The 24967-nt window shown below is 42.2% G+C and overlaps 1 protein-coding gene and 1 long non-coding RNA gene across 6 annotated transcripts in view; one reads left to right on the top strand and one right to left on the bottom strand.

The window, feature by feature from the left end:
* The first annotated feature begins 44 nt into the window (after positions 1-44).
* LOC122552922 lies at positions 45-22946 on the top strand. The gene is made up of 3 exons (XR_006312554.1): positions 45-202; positions 21144-21221; positions 22711-22946. It is a non-coding gene; the product is annotated as an uncharacterized LOC122552922 (long non-coding RNA).
* LOC122552919 (sorting nexin-9-like) overlaps positions 14916-24967 on the bottom strand; it is a 160939-nt gene continuing 150887 nt past the window's right edge. For all 5 annotated transcript variants that reach the window (XM_043696162.1, XM_043696161.1, XM_043696163.1 and 2 more), the window contains 3 exons: positions 23821-23935; positions 20904-20995; positions 14916-16282 (listed from right to left, as the gene is read on the bottom strand). In XM_043696162.1, coding sequence (XP_043552097.1) covers positions 16232-16282; positions 20904-20995; positions 23821-23935 — 258 coding nt within the window. In that variant the 3' untranslated portion in view covers positions 14916-16231. The remainder of the gene's footprint in view (positions 16283-20903; positions 20996-23820; positions 23936-24967) is intronic.

Raw genomic sequence — 24967 nt, 5'->3', positions numbered from 1 at the left:
CTAAAATAAAGAAATGGTTCACATTTTACAGAACTATGGAGAAAGGTTGAAGATTGGAACTAATCAGAGGACTCTCTCAACTTGATGACAGTAAATGAAATGGTCTCTTCCTGTGCTACAAGAAGCAATGAACTCGAGAAGAAAGCTTATCACACTGCAAGTGGTTAAGATTGGGAATCTGCTGTTTGAGAGCACGTTGAAGGTAGGTTCAATCTAGGTATTCAAGAGGGAAGAATGTGCAGTTTGTTGGGGGAAGTTAGGTGATTGGATGAGATGATTTACTCATTCAAAGAGTTGGCATAAATATGTGCTTAATGGCTCTCTGTCTGTTCTATGAAAGTTCTGTGGTTCTATGATGTGATTCTATGATTACAGAATTTTTAGTTGTTCCTATTCAGTTCTACTTTTCTGACCAAAAGCCCAAAATTGCAGTTTGCTTTCACAATTTCACATTTTGCACACAATTCCTTCAGGATTCCCTAAATTTAACAATAATTCATTGTATTAGCAAAGCAGAAGTTTCATGCTTGAGAATTACATGAGTCGCAGCAAAATCGTGCAATATAATTAAACAACTTTTTGATGTGCATCTCAAAGGAGAAAGATGAGCTGCAAGAGAAGACTTTCTTGGAAAGAAAACTGGACTTTTAACACCAAGGCAGCTAAATGCATGACAACCAATAGTGTAAAGTGAAAATATTTCAGCGACAAACTTTGATCAACAATGCAACAGCATTACTTTGATGGCTTTCTAATGGATAATATCTTTTGCAAAACACTGATCAAATGTCAGCACTCTCTTTAAAATGTTTGCTATTTTTAGTACTAAAGTGGAAGTAATCTGTACCACCGACAGAAAATATGCATCTAAGTCTGGCACTGGTTGTATAATTTATGCGTCCTGGGGACGAGGCCTCTATATAATACACAGCAACCTGTTGTAAAATTTGTTTTAAAATTGAGTCATTAGTTAGGTTTGTTAAAATGACCAGCTATGGAAAGGTCAGGATCGTGCTTGCACATGGACCGGAGATGTTCTGCACCCTGTCTGTGACTGGGTGATCACTTTGCAGAACACCTCCAGTCCATGCGCAAACATGACCCTGATCTTTCTGTAGCAAGTCATTTTAACACTGCATCCTGCTCATATGCCCACTTGTCTGTCCTCGGCATGCTGCAATGTTCCAGCTAATCACAGCAAAAACTAGAGCAGCAACATCTCATCTTAAGACTAGGCAGTTTATAACCTTCTAGGTTCAATATTGAGTTCAACAACTTCAGATTATGAACTCACTACTATTCCTTCCCTTTTAGCTTGACTTGTTATATTCTCTGTCACCATGTCCTCTCTCCCCTCCCTCAACTCCAGTGCAACTGTCTGTTCTTTCCAGTCTGGCAGTTAGACACACCAGTGTTCTGTCATTCTCACATTCTGATCACTTAATCTGCACAATCAACATCCTTTCTCTCCCACCACCATTGCATAAATGCTGCCCCCTCCGTACTTCACGTCAGCTTTGATGAAGTTATCTAGACTCAAAACGTTAGCTTCCTCTTTCTCTGTGGATGTTGCCTGACCTGTTGTGATTTCCAGCGCTTTTTTGTTTGCTTTCAGTACAGATTCCAGCATCTGCAGAAATTTGCTCCTCCATTCTATTTATACTTCTTTCCATTTCTTTTTGAAACAGTTCATCACTTCTCTTTATTATTATTTTATGGGATGTGGTCAGCATTTATTGTCTGTCCCCAGTTGTCCTTGAGAAGGTGGTGGTGAGTTGTCTTCTTCAACTGCTGCAATCCAGCTGCTGTGAGTTGACCTACAATGTCGTTAGGGTCAACTCTAACGATGGAGGTGCTGGTGTTGGACTGGGGTGGACAAAATTAAAAATCACACAATACCAGGTTATAGGCGAGAATGTGGTGCTGAAAAAGCACAGCAGATCAGGCAGCATCTGAGGAGCAGGAGAATCGACATTTTCGGGCATAAACCCAATAATTCCTGATGAAGGGCTTATGCCCAAAACATCGATTCTCCTGCTCTTCCGATGAAGGGCTTATGCCCGAAATGTTGATTCTCCTGTTCCTGGATGCTGCCTGACCTGCTGTGCTTTTCCAGCAGCACACGTTCGACTCTGATCTCCAGCATCTGCAGTCCTCACTTTCTCCCAATACCAGATTATAGTCCAACAGATTTAGAACATAGAACATAGAACAGTACAGCACAGAACAGGCCCTTCAGCCCACGATTTATTTGGAAGTACTGGGTTTCGGAGCACTGCTCCTTCGTCAGGAAGTTAGTGGGGAAGGATCATAAGTCACAGAATTTATAGCATAAGATCACAGTGTCATGCAACTGATATGATATTAGATTAGATTAGATCAGATTCCCTATAGTGTGGAAACAGGCCTTTCTTCCCAACCAGTCCACACCGACCCTCCGAAGAGTAACCTGCCCCTAATGCACCTATCATTATGGGCCATTTAGCATGGCTGACTCACCTGAGCTGCACATCTTTGGACTGTGGGAGGAAACCGGAGCATCTGGAGGAGACCCGCGCTGACACGGAGAATGTGCATATTGAACAAATCCAAATTTCTGTTAAGTCTTTCATCTTTTAGAATGGATTGCAGATTTCAATTCATTAATATTTAAATTTCAGGACTTCTTTCAAGTGTCACATTCCCAAGATAGCTTAAGATTTTATTTAAAAAGGTGACATCTCAGCTCAGACAATTAGGGAGAGAATTTGTGGAGTCCCAGTGAGAATAAAGGAATGGCGATGTATTTCTAAGTGAGGATGGTGTGTGCCTTGGAGGGACATTTGAAGGTGGTGGTGTTCCCATGCATCTGCTGCCCTTGTCCTTCTAGGTGGAAGTGGTTGTGGGTTTGGAAGGTGCTGTGTAAAATTCTTTGGTGAATTTCTGCAGTGCATCTTGTAGATAGTCCATACTGCTGCTCTTGAGCGTCGGTGGTGCAGGGAATGGATGTAGTGAATGTTATGCCAGTCAAGCGGGTTGCTTTGTCCTGGATGGTGTCAAGCTTCTTGAGTGTTGTTTGGCTGCACGCATCCAGGCAAGTGGGGAATATGCCATCACATTCCTGACTTGTGCCTTGTAGATGGTGGACAGGCTTTGGGGAGTCAGGAGGTGAGTTACTCACTGCAGTATATCTCACTTCTGACCTGCTGTTGTGGCCACATTTCAGAGAACATCTCCAGGACACACGCACCAATCAACCCCACCACCCTGTGGCCAAATACTTCAACTCCACTTCAGCTCTACTCCACTAAGGACATGCAGGTCCTGGGCCTCCTCAACTGCCAAATTCTAGCCACTTGATGCCTGGAGGAAGAACACCTCACCTTCCACCTTGGGATCCTCCAACCGCACGGGATCAATGTGGATTTGCAGCTGTTTCCTGATGTCCCCTCCCCCACGTTATCCCAGATCTAACCTTCAACTCGGCACTGCCCTCTTGATCTGTCCTACTTGCCCACCTATCCGCTTCACTCTCCATTCATACCTATCACCATCACCCCTCCCATCTTCATCTACCTATCCTATTCCCAACTACCTTTCCCACAGCCCCACCCCCAACTCCATTTATCTCTCAGTCTCCTTGGGCCCCCCCACCACATTCCTGATGAAGAGCTTATGCTCGAAACATCGACTCTCCTGCTCCTCGGATGCTGCCTGACTGGCTGTGCTTTTCCAGCACCACACTTTTTGACTTATAGCCACTGTCTATACGTAGCACATCCTGTTGTATTTCTGATCAATGATTAGCCCCCAAGATGATAGTGGGGGGTTCAGTGATAGTAAAACCAGTGAATATCAAAGAATGGTGGTGGGTAGATTCTCTTATTGGTGATGGTCATAGCCACACCTTTATGTAGTGTGAATGTTATTCGCCACTTTTCAGGCCAAGCCTGGATATTGTCTAGATCTCTTGCATTTGAACATGGACTGCTTCAGTATCTGAGGAATTGCGAATGGTGCTGAACATTGTTCACCAATGATTATTCAGCCCCAGTTTTGACCTTATGATAGAGGAAATGTCATTGATGAAGCAGCTGATGATGGTTGGGCCCAGGACAGTACCCTGACGAACCCCTGCAGAGATGTCCTGGAGCAGTGAAGACTGACCTCCAACAATCACAACCACAACCATCTTCCTATGTGTCGGTATACTCCAACCAGCGGAGTTTGTCATCTGATACCCATTGATTCCAGTTTTGCTGGGCTCCTGGATTCCACATTCAATCAAATGCAGCCCTGATGTCAAGGGCTGTCACTCTCACCTCACCTCAGGTCTTCAGCTCTTTTGTTTATGTTTGAACTAAGGCTGCAATGAGGGCAGGAGCTGAGTGGCTCTGGCTACTAAACTGGTCATCACTGAGTAGGTGCTGCTTGATAGCATTGTTGGTCACACCTTCCCTGATTTTACTGATGATCGAGAGTAGACTAATGGGACAGTAATTAGCCAGGTTGGATTTGTGCTGCTTTAATGTACAGGACATACCTGGGCAATTTTCTACTTTGTCAGATTTGCCAGTATTGTAACTGTACTGGAACAGCTTGGCAAGGGGAGCGGCAAGTTCTAGAGCACAAATCTTCAGTAGAGTTATAGAAATGTACAGCACGGAAACAGATCCTTCGGTCCAACTCATCCATGCCGACCAGATATCCTAACCTAAGCTCGACTCATTCGCCAGCACTTGGTCGGTATCCCTCTAAACCCTTCGTATTCGTAGACCCATCCAGAGGCCTTTTATATGTTGTAATTGTACAACTTCCTCTGGCAGCTCATTCCATACATACACCACGCTCTATGTGAAAACATGATTTGGAGATGCTGGTGTTGGACTGGGGTTTACAAAGTTAAAAATCACACAACAACAGGTTATAGTGAAAACATTACCCTTTAGGTCCGTTTTAAATTTTTCCCCTCTCACCCTAAACCTATGCCCTCTAGTTTTGGACTCCCCCACTGCAGGGAAAAGATCCTGTCTATTTACCCTATCCATGACCCTCATGATTTTATAAACCTCTGAAAGATCACTCCTCAGCCTCCAATGCTCCAGGGAAAACAGCTCTAGCTAATTCAGCCTCTCCCTGTGGCACAAATCCTCCAACATTCTTGTAAATCTGTAAATTCTGAACCCTTTCAAGTTTCACAACATCCTTCTGATAGGAGGGAGACCAGAATTGCACGCAATATTCCAACAGTGGTCTAACTAACGTCCTGTACAGCCACAACATGACCTTCCAACTCCTATATTCACTGCTCTGATCAATAAAGCATACCAAACGCCTTCTTCACTATCCTATCACCTGCGACTCCACTTTCAAGGAACTATGAACCTACACTCCAAAGTCTCTTTGTTTCGGTAAACACTCCCCAGGATCTTAGCACTATGTGTATAAGTCCTGACCTGATTAACCTTTCCAAAATGCAGCACCTTACATTTATCTAAATTAAACTCCATCTGCCACTCAGCCATCTGATCAAGATCCCATTATACTCTGAGGTAACCTTCACTGTTCACTACACCTCCAATTTTGGTGCCATCTGCAAACTTATTAATCATACCTCCTTCTACTCATTGGAATTTAGAAGAATGAGAGGTGATGTCAGTGAAACACTTCAAATTCTTAAGGGGTTTGAGTGTGTAAATACTGAGAGGATGTTTCCCCTCAGTGAGAGTCTTGGACCAGAGGCCATAGTCTCAGAATTAAGGGATGCCAGTTTAAGACTGAGATGACAAGGAATTTCTTCTGAGGGTTCTGGGACTGAGATAGATAGATCCTTGATCAGATTACTTACAGATTACTTAGATTACTTACAGTGTGGAAAGAGGCCCTTCAGCCCAACAAGTCCACACCGATCCACCGAAGCGCAACCCACAGAGACCCATTCCCCTACATTTACCACTTCACCTAACACTATGGGCATTTTAGCATGGCCAATTCACCTAACCTGCACATCTTTGGACTGTGGGAGGAAACCGGAGCACCCAGAGGAAACCCACACAGACACTGGGAGAATGTGCAAACTCCACACAGTCAGTTGCCCGAGGTGGGAATTGAACCCGGGTCTCTGGCGCTGTGAGGCAGCAGTGCTAATCAGTAGAGGAATCAAGTGTAATGGGGAAAGGGCAAGAGTGTCAGATCAGCCATGATCCTATTAAGTGGTGGAGCAGGCTCAAGGGGCTGAACGATCTACCAAGTTCCCACTTCTTTGGCTTTGTGGTCTTTCGAAGCTGCTACATCACATGTTGGCAATGTAAACATTGGAAGGGACTGCAGATACTAGGCACTATTACTCCAGGTGCAAAAGTTGGTATGGCAGTGACTGAAGGTGTTGGTCTTTCACAAATTTGCCAGAAATGTTTGGGGTTGGGAGGTGTATAGTGAGGCACTGCGTACGTGTTTCATTGGAATTGGTTACCTGCAGGCATATGACTTCTTTAGTGAATAGCTCTGTTGCCCTCGAAAGGTCACCTTCATAGGTCGCACTTACCCCATCCACCCTGTGTGCACTCACAGGTATTTTCTTTGCCATTGCACCTTTGCAAATATCAGGATGTCAAAAGACCATAGCAAGTACTCCTCAGATAATAATGTCCTGGCTCTGACTTTACACAATGTGTGAGGCCTCAAACATCCAAAGTCCATTCTGGGCAGCTCACCACATCAATCCCATAGCTCTCACACCCCCTCAGGTCCCTACCCAACTTCTCTGCATGAGTCTTAACCAAATTGCTCCACTTACATTCACGACTGTCACTTCCTCCCTTTCAGTCTGCAGTCCCCAATACACAATTTTTCTCCTGCAGCAGCAGCTGATTTTCTCCCCCCAACTCTTTGCCTTTACTGGACAGACTAACCATACCCTCCTTCCTTGTGCAACCAAACCAGACAGCACAACACGAGAAGTACCCATACACTTGACTGATGCCTGTACACCTCCCCAAATGACGTTAGTGCTAATCTCCAGATTTGCTGCTATTGAGGCATAGGGCTGACCATGGTCCAATCTCTGGACTACAGAGGTATCCATCTGAACGCATGGCTTGCTGGGATCCTCTTATGGTTGTTCTGGCACACACTGCAGATATAAAATCAACATAGCAAAGCGCCATTCAGCAAGATGACCACCTCAGGGTTGGAGGATTTGAGCTATAGGGAGAGGTTTAATAGGTTAGGGCTGTTTTCCCTGGAGCATCAGAGGCTGAGGGGTGACCTTATAGAAGTTTATAAAATCATGAGGGGCATGGATAGGATAAATAGACAAAGTCTTTTCCCTAGGGGTGGGAGAAGTCTAGAACTAAAGGCCATAGGTTTAGGGTGAGGGGGGAAAGATATAAATGAGATCTAAGGGGCAACTTTTTCACGCAGCAGGTGGTACGGGTATGGAATGACCTGCCAGAGGAAGTGGTGGAGGCTGGTACAATTGCAACATTTTAGGCATCTGGATGGGTATATGAATAGAAAGGGTTTGGAGGGATATGGGCCTGGTGCTGGCAGGTGGGACTAGATTGGGTTGGGATATCTGGTTGGCATGGACAAGTTGGACTTAAGGAACTGTTTCCATGCTGTACATCTCTATGACTCTTGACTGAGGACTGCTAACCAGCATGACAAGCTGCCTGGCTCTGTTACTGTGAGAAAGTGAGGACTGCAGCTGCTGGAGATCAGAGTCGAAAAGTGTGGTGCTGGAAAAGCACAGTAGGTCTGGCAGCATCAGAGGAGCAGGAGAGTTGATGTTTCAGGCATAAGCTCTGTTACTGCGCTGAGAGGCACGGCTAGGTAGGAATGCTACCTGCATCCAGTTAGCACTCACTCACTTTGAACCTAATACATCAAGTGGGCGGCACGGTGGTTAGCACTGCTGCCTCACAGCGCCTGAGACCCGGGTTCAATTCCCGCCTCAGGCGACTGACTGTGTGGAGTTTGCACGTTCTCCCAGTGTCTGCGTGGGTTTCCTCCGGGTGTTCCGGTTTCCTCCCACAGTCCAAAGATGTGCAGGGTCAGGTGAATTGGCTATGCTAAATTGCCCGTAGTGTTAGGTAAGGGGTAAATGTAGGGGTATGGGTGGGTTTCGCTTCAGCAGGTCGGTGTGGACTTGTTGGGCCGAAGGGCCTGTTTCCACACTGTAATGTAATCTAATCTAATCTAATCAAGCAAGCAGCATTGATATAGACCAGTCCAATCTGAGCTGAATGCCTGTCCCTATATGCAAAGTGTACTTACAGCTGCATTTCAATGTTAGTTGTAGTTGTGGCCCAAAATGCAGGTTTAAAGTGCAGAAGCATCATATAAGTGGATTGGAAAGGTGCCAAGATAGTCTACAGAGGCTGGCAGGTGTTGGATGCAAATGTTTATGGATAAGGGGCCAGTCCAACAACTGCCCATGACTGTGTCCTGAGACATTGGGGATTGCTGTCCAAGGTAGCAGCCTGGAGGATCAAGCTAAAGTCACCTGGTAACCACTCTGATTTTAATGCCAGAAGTTGTCAATATTTATTTTCCTTGCAGTGGATGGTAAGGTAGAAAGCTTGAAGTGAAAGGTACATTTAATAAGGCTATTAACAAGAATCTTGCCTTGACACCCAGAACTCATTCTCTACAGTGCAAATAGAGGCCAGTCAGCCCACTGAATAGCATCTGACACAGATCCACCCCTATCCCCTAACCCCACATTTACCATGGCTAATCCACATCGCAAACACATCCCCGGACAATACAGGACCATTTAGCATGTCCAATCCACTTAATCATCACATCTTTGGACTGAGAGGAAACCCAAGCAGACACAGGGAAAAACTTATGAACTCCATACAAATAGTCACCTAATGCTAGAATTGAACCTGGAATTCTGGCCCTGTGAGGCCATGGTGCTAACCAATGTCCTGCCCAAACTCTGCTTGAAAATAATTTGCTTCCGACTTCAACAAAGATATTGTCCAGCTTCTTTCATAATAGTCACAGATTTCTTGCACCAAACTCTTAATGGTCTATATGTGCATTGTTGTTGGCCATTCATTTCTGCTTTCCCCAGGCAGTTACTTTTACATATTATTTTTCCTGTGGTACTTGGTCTTGTTCAATTTCCATTGTTGAGCTGCCATGGACTCTGGGACTGATTCTATGGTCTGCTTCTTCCTATCCATATTACTTCAGTATTCCAGATCATTCATGTCTACAATTGAGGCGACACCACTCTACAGCAGTTCCAAATTGCCACTTGGATTACTATTACAGAAAGGTTTCTATCCTTACTGGCTCTCCAATGTCCAACTCTGGTAATGATTTGGCAAATTAGTCAAAATCAAAATTGGTTTCTTTCCATTTTTTTTATTTTCACTTGGGTCTGGAATTACTATGGTCAGTAGCTTAAATGTTATAATTTGACTATGGAATGACATTAATCTCAGTCTCCAATATGCAATCACTTGTCCAGGAGAGAATTATCTTGTGTATATCTGCATGGGTTTTGCTGATTTTCACTACCATCACAGCCCTTTCACTTAAATGGAGAAACAAAAGAATGACATATGTTAAATTTCCCAATCCTTTATAAAATGCTAAATTCTCAACTCTGAAACTGAAGGCCATAGTCATTCACCATCAGATTGCTGTATATGGCTTAAATCTGCTTTCAAGCATCAGACAATCTCAGTGGTAATTATTGAAGTCAGCAGGTCCATCCCCCAGTAGTCAGAATATTAATCTGCAGCTGCTAGTTCAGCCTGATGTCCCTAAAATCACTGATTGCTGGACACCAATAAAACCTCTCCTTGGGGGAGAATGGCAGAGTGGAATTATGACTGTTAATCCAGAGACCCAGCTAATGGGACCCGGATTCGAATCCCACCATGGTAAAAAGGTGGAATTTGAATCCAATAAATATCTGGATTTAAGAATCTAATGACTATTATGAATCCATTTCTAATTGTTAGAAAAACCCATCTCTTCACTACTCAATCCTTACCTGGTCTGGCCTACACGTGGTTGACTTTCAACTGCTCGCTGGCAATTAAGGATTGGCAATAAATGCTGCCTCGCCAGCAATGTTCCAATCCTATTAAGAATAATAGATCCTCTCCTGCCTGGGCATAGCTGGTGCTTGGCCTCAGCAGACCACAAAGTGCCAGATGACTGGGGCATTTCTTCCTAAGCTGTCAGTGAGATGCTCTCCAGATTGTGTACCCAGTGTCTCTCTCTATAGCCTCCGATGGTGAGAGATGGGTGCATGAGCAGAGATGAAGTGAATATGAGGCAGTAGATTTGACACGTAACATGTCGCCTCCGCAGACCCCACAGAGACATCTTCCTACCACCATTTACCTCCCTTCACCAAACCATTATCTCCCTGACCCACAACCCTGCACCACCAGGTTCTACTATTTACCCAAAATCCACAAAAACCTTACTGATCTGGTCAACCTACTGTCGCTGCCTGCTCCTGCCCCACCAAACTTATCTCCTCATATCACGACACTGTCCTATCCCACTTGGTCCAGGAACTCCCCACATACATTCAGTGCACCACCCACACCCTCCATGACTTTCATTTCCCCAGCCCCAAATGCCTCATCTTCACCACAGACATCGAGCCCCTTACACATCCATCCGCCATGACAAAGGCCTACAAGCCAATTTCTTCCTCTCCCACTAACCCAACCAGTACCCCTCCACTGACACACTTTCGATTGGTGGAATGGTCCTCAGCCTCAACAACTGCTCCTTTGAATTTGCCCACTACCTCCAGACTAAAGGGGTAGCCATGGACGTCCACGTGCCGCAGCGATGCCTGCCTCTTCATAGGATACGTGGAACAGTCCATCTTCCAGAGTTATACAGGCACCATCCCCAACCCCTTTCTCTGCTACGTTGATGACTGTATCGATACCACCTCGTGCTTGCACAAGGAGGTTGAGCAGTTCATCAACTTCACTAACACCTTCCACCCTGATCTTAAGTTCACCTGGACCATCTCAGGAAACCACCTTCCCTTTCCTGGATCCCTCAGTCTTAATTTCCGGCGACCAACTCAATATGAACATCTATTTCAAACCTACAGACTGCCACAGCTTCCTGGACTACACCTCCTCCCACCCCCTCTCCTGTAAAAACATGATCCATCACTCTCAATTCCTATGTCTCCGCCATATCTGCTTCCAGGAGGAGCAATTCCAATCCAGGACATCCTAGATTTCCTCCTATTTCTTGGACGATTTCCCTCCCACATGATCAAGAATGCCCTCCAGTGCCTCTCCTCCACTTCCCACACCTCCACCTTTGTACACCCCCTCTTCTTGGGCAGTACGGTGGCAGAGGTTAGCACTGCTGCCTCACAGTGCCAGAGACCTGGGTTCAATTCCTGCCTCAGGCAACTGTCTGTGTGGAGATTGCACACATTCTCCCAGTGTCTGCGTGGGTTTCCTCCAGGTGCTTCGATTTCCTCCCATAGTCCAAAAATGTTCAGGTTAGGTGAATTGGCCATGCTAAATTGCCCGTAGTGTTAGGTGAAGGGGTAAATGTAGGGGAATGGATCTGGTGAGTTGCTCTTCGGAGGGTCGGTGTGGACTTGTTGGGTCAAAGGGCCTGTTTCTATACTAAGTAATCTAATCTAATCTTCAACCACAACAAGGATAGAACCTCACCTTCCACACCACTTATATCCAGATACAGGTCATTATCCTCTGCTATTTCTGCCACCTACAATCAGATGCTACCACCAGAGACATATTTCTGTCCCCACGCCTATCTACGTTCCACAGAAACTATTGCCGCGATTCCCTCATTAGGTCCACACCCCCCACTCCCACATTCAAATTGAAATCATTAATGTACAAAACAAACAGCAGGGGTCCCACCGTCAAGCCCTGCAGAACACCATTTGAAAGAACTTTCCATTCACAATGGCAGCCGCTGACCATTGCCTTTTGTTTCCTGTTACTAAGCCAACTTTGGATCCAATTTGACACATTACCCTGTATCCCACAGGCTTTTACTTTATTGACTAGTCTGCCATTTGTGACCTTGTCAAATGCCTTACTAAAATCCATGTAGACAACATCCACTGCAAGACCCTCATCGATCCTCCTTGTGACTTCCTCAAAGGATTGAATCAAATTTGTAAGGCAGGACCTTCATTCAACAAAGCCAAGCTGAGTCCAGGATCCTTCTTATCAGGACTGAGCATAGTCTTAAGCAAGAGGTCACAAATCTGGAATACAGTATCTATGAGACAGACATTACTTAGGAAAGAGTTCAGAATATTCATTATACTCATTTCTGAGATTAAAATAAGTTTGTTTTGTGAGGAAAGGTTGGAGTTTAAAAGGACTTGATAGGGTAGATACTGAGAGGATGTTTCCTTTCATGGGGGACATTTAGAATTTGGGAGCACAGTTTGAAAATAAATGTTCTCCCATTCAAGATGGAGATGAAAAGGAATCCAGGGATCATTTGTATGTTGAAGTCTTTCCCACATAGCAGTGAAAACTGAGTCATTGAATATATCAAAAGCTTTGTTTAACAGATTTTTAATTGAGGAAGGAGTCAAGAGCTATTGGGTGAGGAGGGAGGAGCAGGCAGGAAAATGGAATAAAGTCCACAATCAGGTCAGCATGATCTTATTGAACAACAGAGCAGGTTTGAGGGGCCAAATGACCTACGCAACCTATTCATATGACCTTGTCTACAAATTATAGTTTAATCAATGTTTGCTAATAAAGCCACCCTTGTACACAGACAAAAATATTTCTGTGTGCATTGGTTTAGATAGACAGTTATTATCCATATTTATACATCTTTCAATGCTGATCACATCTCTTGTCAAAGTAGCAGGTTGGCAAATTATTCTAGCCCTCTGCCAAAAACCTTCTGGAACATAGTCCCAAAATACTCATCTTCAAGAGCATAACTTACCTTTGCTTGTCATCCTTTCTCAATGATGCTCCATAGGCTACTAGTTAGCATTAAAAATTACAACTTTGGCTTAGCTTCATCCTCATTAGTTAAGGTAATTACTGGTCCTCACACTCTACGACCTCTGCACAAACCAAACTGAATCTGGAACCTTCCTGGTCAGATTGATTCAATATCATATCACAAGGACCGTGGGTACTATGAATAAAATTAAAATAAGGGATATGCTGACTTCATTTACTTGTCACGACCAGTTCCACCATAGAACACACCAGATGGTCTCCTTCTTTAGAGACCGCAATTTCCCTTCCCACATGGTTAAAGATGCCCTCCAACGCATCTCGTCAAGACCGTTCCCTCCGTGACTACCTGGTCAGGTCCACGCCCCCCTACGACCCATCCTCCCATCCTGGCACTTTCCCCTGCCACCGCAGGAACTGTAAAACCTGTGCCCACACCTCCTCCCTCACCTCTATCCAAGGCCCTAAAGGAGCCTTCCACATCCATCAAAGTTTTACCTGCACATCCACTAATATCATTTATTGTATCCGTTGCTCCCGATGCGGTCTCCTCTACATTGGGGAGACTGGGCGCCTCCTAGCAGAGCGCTTTAGGGAACATCTCCGAGACACCCGCACCAATCAACCAAACCGCCCCGTGGACCAACATTTCAACTCTCCCTCTCACTCTGCCGAGGACATGGAGGTTTTGGGCCACCTTCACCACCGCTCCCTCACCACCAGACGCCTGGAGGAAGAACGCCTCGGAACACTTCAACGCCAGGGCATCAATGTGGACTTCAACAGCTTCCTCATTTACCCTTCCCCAACCTCATCCTAGTTTCAAACCTCCAGCTCCGCACTGTCCCCTTAACATGTCCGGACTTGTCCGACCTGCCTAGCTCCTTTTCCACCTATCCACTCCACCCTCTCATCCCTGACCTATCACCTTCATCTCCTCCCCCACTCACCCATTGTACTCTATGCTACTCTCTTCCCCACCCCCACCCTCACCCATTGTACTCTATGCTACTCTCTCCACGCTTCAGGCTCTCTGCCTTTATTCCTGATGAAGGGCTTTTGCCCGAAACATCGATTTCGCTGCTCGTTGGATGCTATCCGAATTGCTGTGCTCTTCCAGCACCAGTGATCCAGATGCTGCTCAGTCAGTCAAGTCATAGCACAACTAGACCATTTGCTGCACTGAAATTTGATGTTCGTCAGTGGTCGATACTGAATGAAGTAAGTCATCAAAAGTGGAGATAATAACAAATAAATCACTTGGATACTTAAATAGTAAAAGAATAGCTTGCTCAAAAGCAAAGCGGTTGACCAGAAACCAAAAAAAGAAAGAGGCCTCATTGACTCGGTGAAATATGTAAAAAAAAAGATACTTCAGATTATAACTCCTGCAAAGGGAATTTAATGAAACTATTTGAATTGTGCACTTTGTTTTCTTTTTCTGGAACTCATTACTGAAGTGGTTGTGCACAAAATTCTCTTTGCCAATCCATTTCACCAATTGAAACCAAAGTTTGGCAAGATGACTTTATCTCCTACAAATTGGATGTTCATCGCATAAGTTCTGACTATAATGGAAGGGTCAAGATGATAAATCTGATATTTAATTCCAACAAAATTTCCTTACATGGCATTTAACAAATATACATGAATGATAATTTACATATTTTATATACATAGTGTACAGTTAACACTCCACAAACTATTATTCATAACTGATTGGAAATTAAAGTTCATATCTCAATAATTTAAAATTCCCACTTTAGTGCAATTTTCATGTCTTAACCTGAGCACTGAAGTATAGTTAGTGAAGGCATTTATATTTCCAAACCGTTCCAGTATAATTGCTTTATGTACAGAAGCTTTTTCATCTCATCCAATGCAGAATTGTTCTCTTTCCCCCAATACATTTTCCATTGAATTTAAATTTACTTTTCTCCAGCTTTCTGTTTGAATAGCATAAAGTCAAATTTCAAAAATGTATAAGCATGGAACATTTATTTGTTCATAATCCAAAAATAATGTAAATACAAAATTAAATACTCATCTTTGGTGCAAACATGCTGTTATAATCCTCCTAGATTAATAAATGTATATGTATCAGTATATTTGCAGAGTATCTTTGTATAGTAAATTTAAATATAAGCAAGGCTATCAGCGACAAAATATTTCTAATCAGAATGGCTTTGATAGTTTTGGCAACTGAATAGCACAAAGTCCCTAAACTTCAGGTGCTAGACTCTGAAAAGAACTAGTGATCATCTGAGAATAACAATTATGTTGCCAATACTGTTATTAATATTTAACACTTCAAACAGCAATTTCTTCGCTGGTTTGATAAGCTAAGCAATGAAGCAAAGCAGTCAAAAAAACTGGTGATATTGCAAAACAATCAATTCACATAAACTTCAAAAAGAAAAGCAAGTTTAACCAACCATTTCTTGGAAGTTTTTCAGAATGCCACCCCAGAGTGTAATATTTTATCATGATTTTACAAAAGCTGGTAGTAAAAAGGGAAAAATGAAGTATTGTGTAATGGTTTAAAGTTTGGTGAAGAATAAATGGAACTGCTCAAAGCTGGAATGCTTCAGACTCATTTTTTGAGGTCTGGTGCATTCTTGATATCTTAGTATAGAAATTATAATTTAGTGAGAGGAGCAATGGGAGGTTGCGCACAGCATGAATTTTCCCCTCTAAATGTCTTCATTATTGTGCTAGATTCCTTACATGACCATCAATTGACTGTATTGGTATCTGGAAATCCTTTCTGAAACAGCATTTTCTTTGTAATCTCCTGAACTTGGTTTTAAGATCAATTTCATTCTTGCTCACTTCATTCACAGAATACAGAGGACATAACATTTTACAAATTGCACAAAATAATAGAAAAGTAAACTGAAATCATATGGCAATGTCTTCCACAAAGTGTTTGTTTCAAGGACAAAGTGGACGTATTACAAAAATACAGAACATGAAAGAAAGCATTACAAAAATAGAAAGAAATGGGTAAAGTTAGAAAGAAAAAGTTCACTTAGTTTTTGCTTGCACCGAATTACTGAAGAACTTTTACTCAAAGTTTCACACCATTTGCACAGCTGTAGAAAAAATATCAGATATGGTCCAAACAACTGCTTTGTATGTTTAATATTATCTCAAACAAAACCTGAATTTGAGAAGTGTTTCTAAGGTTTTCTTTTCCATATAAACACACTTCAGAGCACAGGATCCTTCCACCAAGTAGGCAGTTAAGGCTAATCGTGCTGGCATGTTTACTGTTGAACTGTAAAATGGGTCAATGCTTGCTTCAGCTTTGCAGCAATCTATTAAGAAATAACATTAAGAAATAAAATTGAAGCACACTTCAAAAAGTCTCCATTTCTTTCAAACGACCATGAGGTTATCACTTAAACATTTCATAAGCAACTTTCTAGGCACTTCATTTATATATTTGTGCTTTTCATACACTGCAGTTTTCAACACTATGCCCTCTATAGTCAACAGCAGTCTAATACGGTGCCATCAAACAATTCCACTTCGGAATGTAATCTCATGTAATCGAGTCTGCCAGAAGGTTGGAACTTGAGCAGCTCTAGACAAAGATGCCTACTGTAAAATACTCTATATATTGTTAATAAATACTATTTGAAGAATTATCTTGCTGTCTGGTCAGATAAATCCATCCTAAGGACAGCATTTACTTTGATCACTAACTTCTGGAGTGCATTACATAATGCTACAAATTTTAGGTTTAAAAAAAGTGGTTTATCCTGCTTTTCCTAAATGTGTCGAATTTAATCATAAATCTATGCTTCTTGTTTTACACCTCTCAAGCCCCAGAAACTATTTTCATCTACTTTCTCTCATTTCTTCATAAGTTCGATGGAGGCATTTAAAATAACTCTTAAATCTCCTCTGCTCTAACTGAAATATTTCAGGAAATGAAGGGAGAATTGTGATGAGAAGAGTCCAGGAGAATTATATTCCTCTTCAAAACAGGAATGTAGCAGCAAATAACAAATCATGGACAAATATCTGAATTTTGCAATTCTTTAATATTCTCTTATTTCGCTGTGGTCCTTGTCAGCACTATTTATTTGCTATCATCTTCAAAGCTGAAATTCTGTTACTTCTAATGCCAGAGTTCAAATCATTTATGTAAATTGCGAACACCATTGGTTTTAGCATGCTTCTGTATGTGAAGGGCTGAAATATTTATGGTATTCAATAATAACGACTCCAAGTTTTCTTGTTGGCCTTTGGTTTTATAGGTGAAATCTTCTATTAGCTCATCAGTGTGACCACAAATAATTTATGAATCCCTGTTGCAAGTTATTTCAAATGTGCAGGTATTAGAGTTGAGCATCACACGTATGCCATAGATAACCGAACCAATATCAAGAGTCGGATCCCTACGCGGCACGATGGCTCAGTGGTTAGCACTGCTGCCTCACAGCACCCGGGTCCCAGGTTCGGTTCCAGCCTCGGGCGACTGTCTGTGTGGAGTTTACACATTCTCCGTGTGTCTGCGTGGGTTTCCTCTGGGTGCTCCGGTTTCCTCCCACAGTCCAAAGATGTGCAGGTCAGGTGAATTGGCCATGCTAAATTGCCCATAGTGTTAGGTGCATTAGTGAGGGAGATGGGATTGGGTGGCTTACTCTTCGGAGGGTCGGTTTGGACTTGTTAGGCCGAAGGGCCTGTTTCCACACCGTAAGGAATCTAATCTAATCTAATCTTATTCGTTAAATTCTTAAATGTTGGTCCATGCATGCAGAAATCAATTACAAGAACATTACAGTTGGAGGTCAATGTCAGCTAATTTTTAAATTGATATTCCATAATTTGTGCCTTACTTTGTACATTCTTTTTGGATTAGAGTGGTGCTGGAAAAGCACAGCAGGTCAGGCAGCATCCGAGGAGCAGGAAAATCACTGTTTCGGGCAAAAGCCCTTCTATTCCCGATGAAGGGCTTTTGCCCGAAACATCGATTTTCCTGTTCCTCGGATGCTGCCTGACCTGCTGTGCTTATCCAGCACCACTCTAATCTAAACTCTGATTTCCAGCATCTGCAGTCCTCACTTTTGCCTATATTAGCCAACTGTCAAATTACCCACTGTTAAGATTGAGGCTCATCCCATTGCAGTTTAAGTCTTGCATTATTCTCCAAAACATGAAATAACTGGATTAAAGTCCATTTTCTTCAATCTGGCAGAGATTTAACATATAATGTACTAACTCTTCACAGCTGAAATACAGAGGTAGTAGTCCCTTTGATATTCAAATTACAACTCCCTTCCTCATACTGTACTTTGTTACATGGTCAAGAGAATAATTCCTATGACTCAAAAGGCAAGAAAGAGGAGGAGGGGATAAGGGAAAGAGTGGCAGGTAAGAACACACAAGAGAAACTGGGAATGAATAACTAGCAAAATTTTACACAAGAAAGATCAATTAGACAGATCAATTCTTGCACAGTGAGCATGAACCGAGGACCAATGGGCTATACAAACTCTGGAATAGAATTTTTTTTAACAAGTGTTAATTAAGTGTTATTTGCTCCAAAAGTTAATTAAAGAACAATTTCCCTGCAGTTTTTAAGGTTACATTGTTACGGCAGTGACAAACATAGAATAAACATTGAATATAAAATTTCAACTATCATTTGATTGTTATAGCCAAAACCTTTCATGGACTAAAATGTCTTAAAGAAGAAGAAACATGGACCTAAAATGCTGCACTGGTCACCTGATCTAGTGTGAAGCATACTTCATATGGAATAAAAAACTTATTTGCATAGAGGTCATTTTATCTGAAGGGATCAAAACCAAACACCTGAGTCAGTCATGAAATTTGCATCTTCTGCTTAATTCATAATTATGATAAATTTTGTGCACTGGGAGTTGAAAGACTCATCTGTTAGTTGGCCAGCTTGGTAGCAAGAGATAGCGAGGAGTGCAGCTGCTGGAGAAGTCAGCACTGATCAAGTGTGGTGCTAGAAAAAGCACAGCAGGTCAGGTAGCATCTGAGGAGCAAAAGATTCAACGCCTCATCAGGGCTCAACATTTCAGGCATAACCTGTCATCAGGATTGTTGAAGGGTTATGCCCCAAACATCGACTCCCTTGCTCCTCAGATGCTGCCTAACCTTTTTCCAACACCACACTTTATCAACTCAGGCAGCTGGATAAGACAATGGAGCTACACTCCCGAATACACATTTCCTATAGTTATGTCGATAGCTGCTTTTAAGCAGTAGGGCAAAGTGAAGGATAAATGGATTATAAACAAGAATTGGAGAGACACTGTCTCTTCCCCATGCCCATGTTTCTGAAGTCGGAAAACAGCATCCAGTGCAAAACACGTGAAAATGACCAAATCGCCAAGTCATCAAGATTCTGATTCTGAATCTGCAAGTGTTGCAAATGAATCAACAATTAATCAACTGTGGCCTCAGGTTTAAAATCTAACACCTTACAGATTAAGAGACATAGAAAAATTGGAGCACAAGTATGTCATTCAGGCCATTGGTCCATTTCACCATTCAACATGGTCACGGCCGATCCTTTATCTCAATGCCATACTCTACTCTCTCTCCATACCCCTTAATATCTTTATCTTCCAGAAATCTGTTTCTTAGAAGTCTATTTCAAGATTGCATTGCCTTATTTCTCCCCATTGTCATAGAACTATACAGCACAGAAACAGAATCTTCGGTCCAACTCGTCCATGTATACCATATATCTAGTCTCACTTGCCAGCATTTAGCCCATATCCATATAACCCCCTCATTATTCATATATCCATCCAGATGCTTTTTGAATGTTGTAATTGTACCAGACTCCACCACTTCTTCTGGCAACTCGTTCCATACATGCATGAAAATGTTTCCCCTTAGGTCCCCTTGAAATCTTTGTCCTCTTCCCTCAAACCTATGTCCTCAAGTTTTCAATACCTCCACCTGGAGAAAAGACCTTGACTATTCACCCTATCCATTCCCCTCATGATTTTATAAACCACTAAAAAGGTCACCTCGGAGCCTCTGATGCTTTGGGGAAAATAGCCCAGCCTAATCAGCCTCTCCCTATAGATCAAACCCTCTAACCCTGGCAATATTTTATAAATCTTTTCTGAACCCCTTCAAGTTTCACAACATCCTTCCTATAGCAGGGAGACCAGAATTGCATGCAGTATTCCAAAAGTGGCCTAAGCAATGTCCTGTACAGCTGCACCGTAACCTCAACTTCATACTCAATGCATTGAAAGGAAAGCATGCCAAATGCCTCTTTCATTATTCTATCTACCTGCAATTCCACTTTCAAGGAACTATGACCCTGCACTCCAAGGTCTCTTTGTCCAGCAACACTCCCCCGGACCTTACTATTAAGTTAATAAGTCCTGCCCTGATTTGCCTTTCCAAAATTCTGCACCTCACATTTATCTAAATTAACTCCATCTGCTACTCCTTGGCCCATCGCCCATCTGATCGAGATCCCATTGTACTCTGGAGGTAACCTTCTTGGTTGTCCACCACACCACCAATTCTGATGTCATCTGCAAACCATATTATATGGTTACTAACCATAACTCCTATGTTCACAAATCATTTTTATAAATGATAAAAAGCAGTGGACCCAGCACCAATCCTTGTGACACAACATCGGTCACAGGTCTATAGTCTGAAAAACAACCCTCCACCACCACTTTTACCTTTGCTTGGTGTCATGTCTGGTCTTTTATCAAGTGCCTTAAATTTTTCATTCATGGTTATCAACCCACAGGCACTGGAAACACTTTCTCTTTACATATTCTATCTAAATTATTCACGATTTAAATACCTCTATTAAAATTTAATTAAATTACAAGAAGAGAACAAGGCAGTTTTTCATTTTATGTCTTTTGTCCCTGCAGCATTTGAAAAAGAAAATAGTTTTGTGAAGTAACCTACCATCTCATGAAATTCAATTTGCTGCTGTAGGTACAGTTGGATTACAGAATTGTAATCATAAATCCGATTATTGTGGAAGTGATTCATTTCAGCTGTAATGAAATTAAGGTCTGAATTCAATAACCTCTCTGTAATCATCTTTACTCAAACTTAAATGTAAAATAAAACAAAACCCAAGAAAATATTTTCAATTTTCTACACTATAATCATTTTTTTTATACCCACCTTTTTCTTTTTCAGATTTCTCCCCATTCCAGAAAGATAGGGCAACCTAGGCTGTGAAGGGATACGGAGCAGAAGCGGGTAAATGGAATAGAGGTACAGACTACCCATAATCTAACAGAATAGGGGAACAAGCTAAAGCAGCAGGTTGCTCTACTCGTATTCCTACATTACTGAGCATTGACAGAAGCAAATCAGCAGGAAGATCGCTTCCGCACAGCAGGCCAACTCAGATTTTCACTTCCCCAAGCTGCCATGACAAACTCCTTTTTGTGGTGAGATTATCAGAACAGCAAGTCAGAGTACCTGACACATCTGTAACAGAAAGTTCTAGTTACATTTTAATGCCATTGGAAGTTTTAGGGGTAACATTCAGGCATACATATCTTAATTTTTTTTTATTCAGGGGTAATACTTTAGATTAAAAATTTTTGTACAACAGTAATCCCCTCCATGTACAACAGTAATCCCCTTAAATCATGTTATTAGTGCCAGACAAAGTTGGGTTGGCTACATAAAGTATATATCAAGTTTCACACTTCATATTAAAGTAGTAAAATTGAAATATGAATCAAGATGTACTTTTCTTTTATGCCTATTTCCTAGGGCCAATCCATATCAAGAGGGTTCCCAAACATCAGAACAACCAAATGTTTCTCAAATGAAGGTTACCTCTCAAAATGTCCCTTCCAGCAGTCCAAGAGATCAGCCATGTAAATTTCCCCCAGTGACTTTTTAGATTAGATTAGATTACAGTGTGGAAACAGGCCCTTCGGCCCAACAAGTCCACACCGACCCGCCGAAGCGTAACCCACCCATACCCCTACATTTACCCCTTTACCTAACACTACGGGCAATTTAGCATGGCCAATTCACCTGACTTGCACATCTTTGGACTGTGGGAGGAAACCGGAGCCCCCGGAGGAAACCCACGCAGACACGGGGAGAACGTGCAAACTCCACACAGTCAGTCGCCTGAGTCGGGAATTGAACCCGGGTCTCTGGCGCTGCGAGGCAGCAGTGCTAACCACTGTGCCACCGTGCCACCCACAAATGATGACATATCATCATCACCACCACCACCACCACCTTCACTTGCCCAGCCTCCAACTGTCCTCTCCCCAAACTGGTCATGATCCTGGCTGCAGTTAAATCTCTCAGTTAAATGTCTCAGGGGCATCACATGGTCACCACTGCAGACAGCCAGGACTTTGTGCAGCAAAGTGAACAGGGATTGGGAGAGTCAAGTATCAGAATGGTCAGGAATCCATTCAGGGAATCTCAGAACTCATGAGTGCCATGAACCAAATTACAGGAGAGAAGAAGAAAGTCAGGGAGAATGGAGAGTAGTATCTTGGGAGAATTAAAAACTGAGCACTAGAAAAAGCAAAGACTGTGGATGTACATTTGGGAATCTGGGGTCAAGTAAAGCAGAAGGAATGGTTGGACATGGGGACTACCATTTTCCACACTGCCAGGATCAGCAGCAAGATGGTTAGTGGAAGTGACACTGAGAAGTGCAATCAGTAAATGGGTGAGCTGACTTCACTGTGGGTAAACTCTGAAATACTATTTCCATTGGTAGAGAACAATGAACTGAAACTGGAAAACAATGATTTTCATTTGAAAGAAAAATATGGAAGAAAAGGAGGAAAATGCTTGGATGCAGAGCTGCAACAGTTTGGAATACATGGATACAAAAATGTGAAAACACATCTCAACAAATTCAAGAACAGCTTCTTCCCCACTGTTGTCAGACTTACGAACAGACCTCACATATACTAGAGTTGATCTTTCTCTGCACCTTCTCTGAATTCTGTTCTATTACAATGATGTTCTTATGAAAGATATGATTTGCCTGTATAGCACGCAAAATAATACTTTTCATAGTATCATGGTACATGCGCCCCGGAAGCATGGTGGCTCAGTGGTTAGCACTGCTGCCTCACAGCACCAGGGCCCCGGTTTCAATTCCAGCCTTGAGCGAATGTCTGTGTGGAGTTTACACATTCTCCTTGTGTCTGCGTGGGTTTCCTCCAGATGCTCTGGTTTCCTCCCACAGTCCAAAGACGTGCAGGTTAGGTGGATTGCTACATTACCCATATAGTGTGATCAGGGATGTGTAGGTTACATATTGTATGGAAAATGCAGGGTTGTAGAGTGGGGGGGTGAGTCTGGATGGGATAATCTTGAGTCAGTGTGGACGTTTTGGGATGTATGGCCAGTTTCCACACTATAGGATTCTATTCCATGTGACAATAAATAAAATAAAAATACACAACCTTAGTATGAGTAAGGTAAAGATTATTTTAATATTACAAATATCAAAAAGGTCTTGAAGTGAATTGGATGCACTGATTTTCTCCTTCGCCTGCTCATTAGTGTCCTCCTCGTTTTTTGAACTTCAGGCACAATGGCTGCTGATGTGAATCCACAAGAGACAACACTCAGTTATAGGGGTCCAAAGCAATTAGTGTAAATGCAGCAACACTGAGAAGGCATTTAGAAGTTGTTGCCTCCAAGCAGTGTTGGCAAACCTAATGCCAGCAGCCAAGAATCCCAAATTTCTATTATTATTGCTATGAAGTGTTCTAAACTGTTTTCTTCCTCAGAAGAAAGAAAAAAATCAAAAGTATATATGAATGCAAAATATGCAAAGTCACTTTTTAGAAATAGATTTTGATCCTATACCTACCTTGGAATGCATAAGACATTGTTCCAATACGGTTCACCATGGTATTCTTTTCTTGTGGTGTCACTTTATTCAAAGCAACTAGTTTGTCACCTTCTTTTGCTTTTTCTATAGCTCCCTGTCATAAACAATAAAGTTACAGCATCATACATAAAGTTCATAAAATCAACATAAACTATTAAAAGTCTCAAAAAGGTGATCTCATTGAAACCTACAAAATTCTTAAAAGGGATAGATGAGATAAATATAGTCGATAAGATGTTTCTCTTGCTTTGGAGTCTAGACGCAGGGGCACAATTTAAAAATAACAAGAGATGGTATTAAGGACCAATGTAAGATGATTTTGTTTTTACTCAATGGTGAATGTTTGGAATTCTGTTCTTCAGAGGACTATGAAAGCTGGGTCTGAGTTTATTTAGAAGTAGAGATTGATAAATCTTTGGTTATGTAGGTAAAAGGTATTCAAGCTTTCAATCAGCCATGATTGTATTAAATGGTGCAACAAGCTTAATGGGCTGAAGACTTACACTTGTTCCTGTAACAATTGCTCTCAGATCAACATGAAAATTTTACTGCTGAGTTTTAGTCAATAAATTACTGACCAAACTGTACATTGTCAGATTATAAATAAAAAGATTTTTAAAATATTTCTTCCTCACTTTTTGGGTGTCTGTGGCTAGGAAAACATTTGCTGCCCATCAGTGAAGAACTGCAGGCCATGTACACTCTCTCTGTACTGCTGGGAAAGGAATGCCAGGATTGTCACAAACTAAAGCAGAAGTTGCTAGAAGAGCTCAGCAGTCCGGAAGGGTCGCAAGACCCAAAATGTTAACTGATTTCTCTGCACAGATGCTGCCAGACCTGCTGAACTTTTAAAGCAACTTCTGCATTTGTTTCTGATTTACCACATCCACAGTTCTTTTGGTTTTTATCCAGGATTTTCACTACTGACAGTGAAGTAATGATGACACAGTTCCGAGTCAGGATGTTATTCAGCTTGGAGGGGAACTTGCAGATGGTGACAATCCAGCATCTGCTGTCTTTTTTCCTTTAGGTAGTCCATGTCATGATTTTAGAAGCTCGGTTAAAGAAACCATACAGAGCTGCTACAATGCATCTTGTAGATGGTGCACACTGCCACTGGGCATTG

The sequence above is a fragment of the Chiloscyllium plagiosum genome, chromosome 9, assembly GCF_004010195.1.
Source record: "Chiloscyllium plagiosum isolate BGI_BamShark_2017 chromosome 9, ASM401019v2, whole genome shotgun sequence".
Classification (NCBI taxonomy): Eukaryota; Metazoa; Chordata; class Chondrichthyes; order Orectolobiformes; family Hemiscylliidae; genus Chiloscyllium; species Chiloscyllium plagiosum.
The sequence above is the reverse complement of the archived record's forward strand: the minus strand, read 5'-3'. Positions and strand labels throughout refer to the sequence as shown.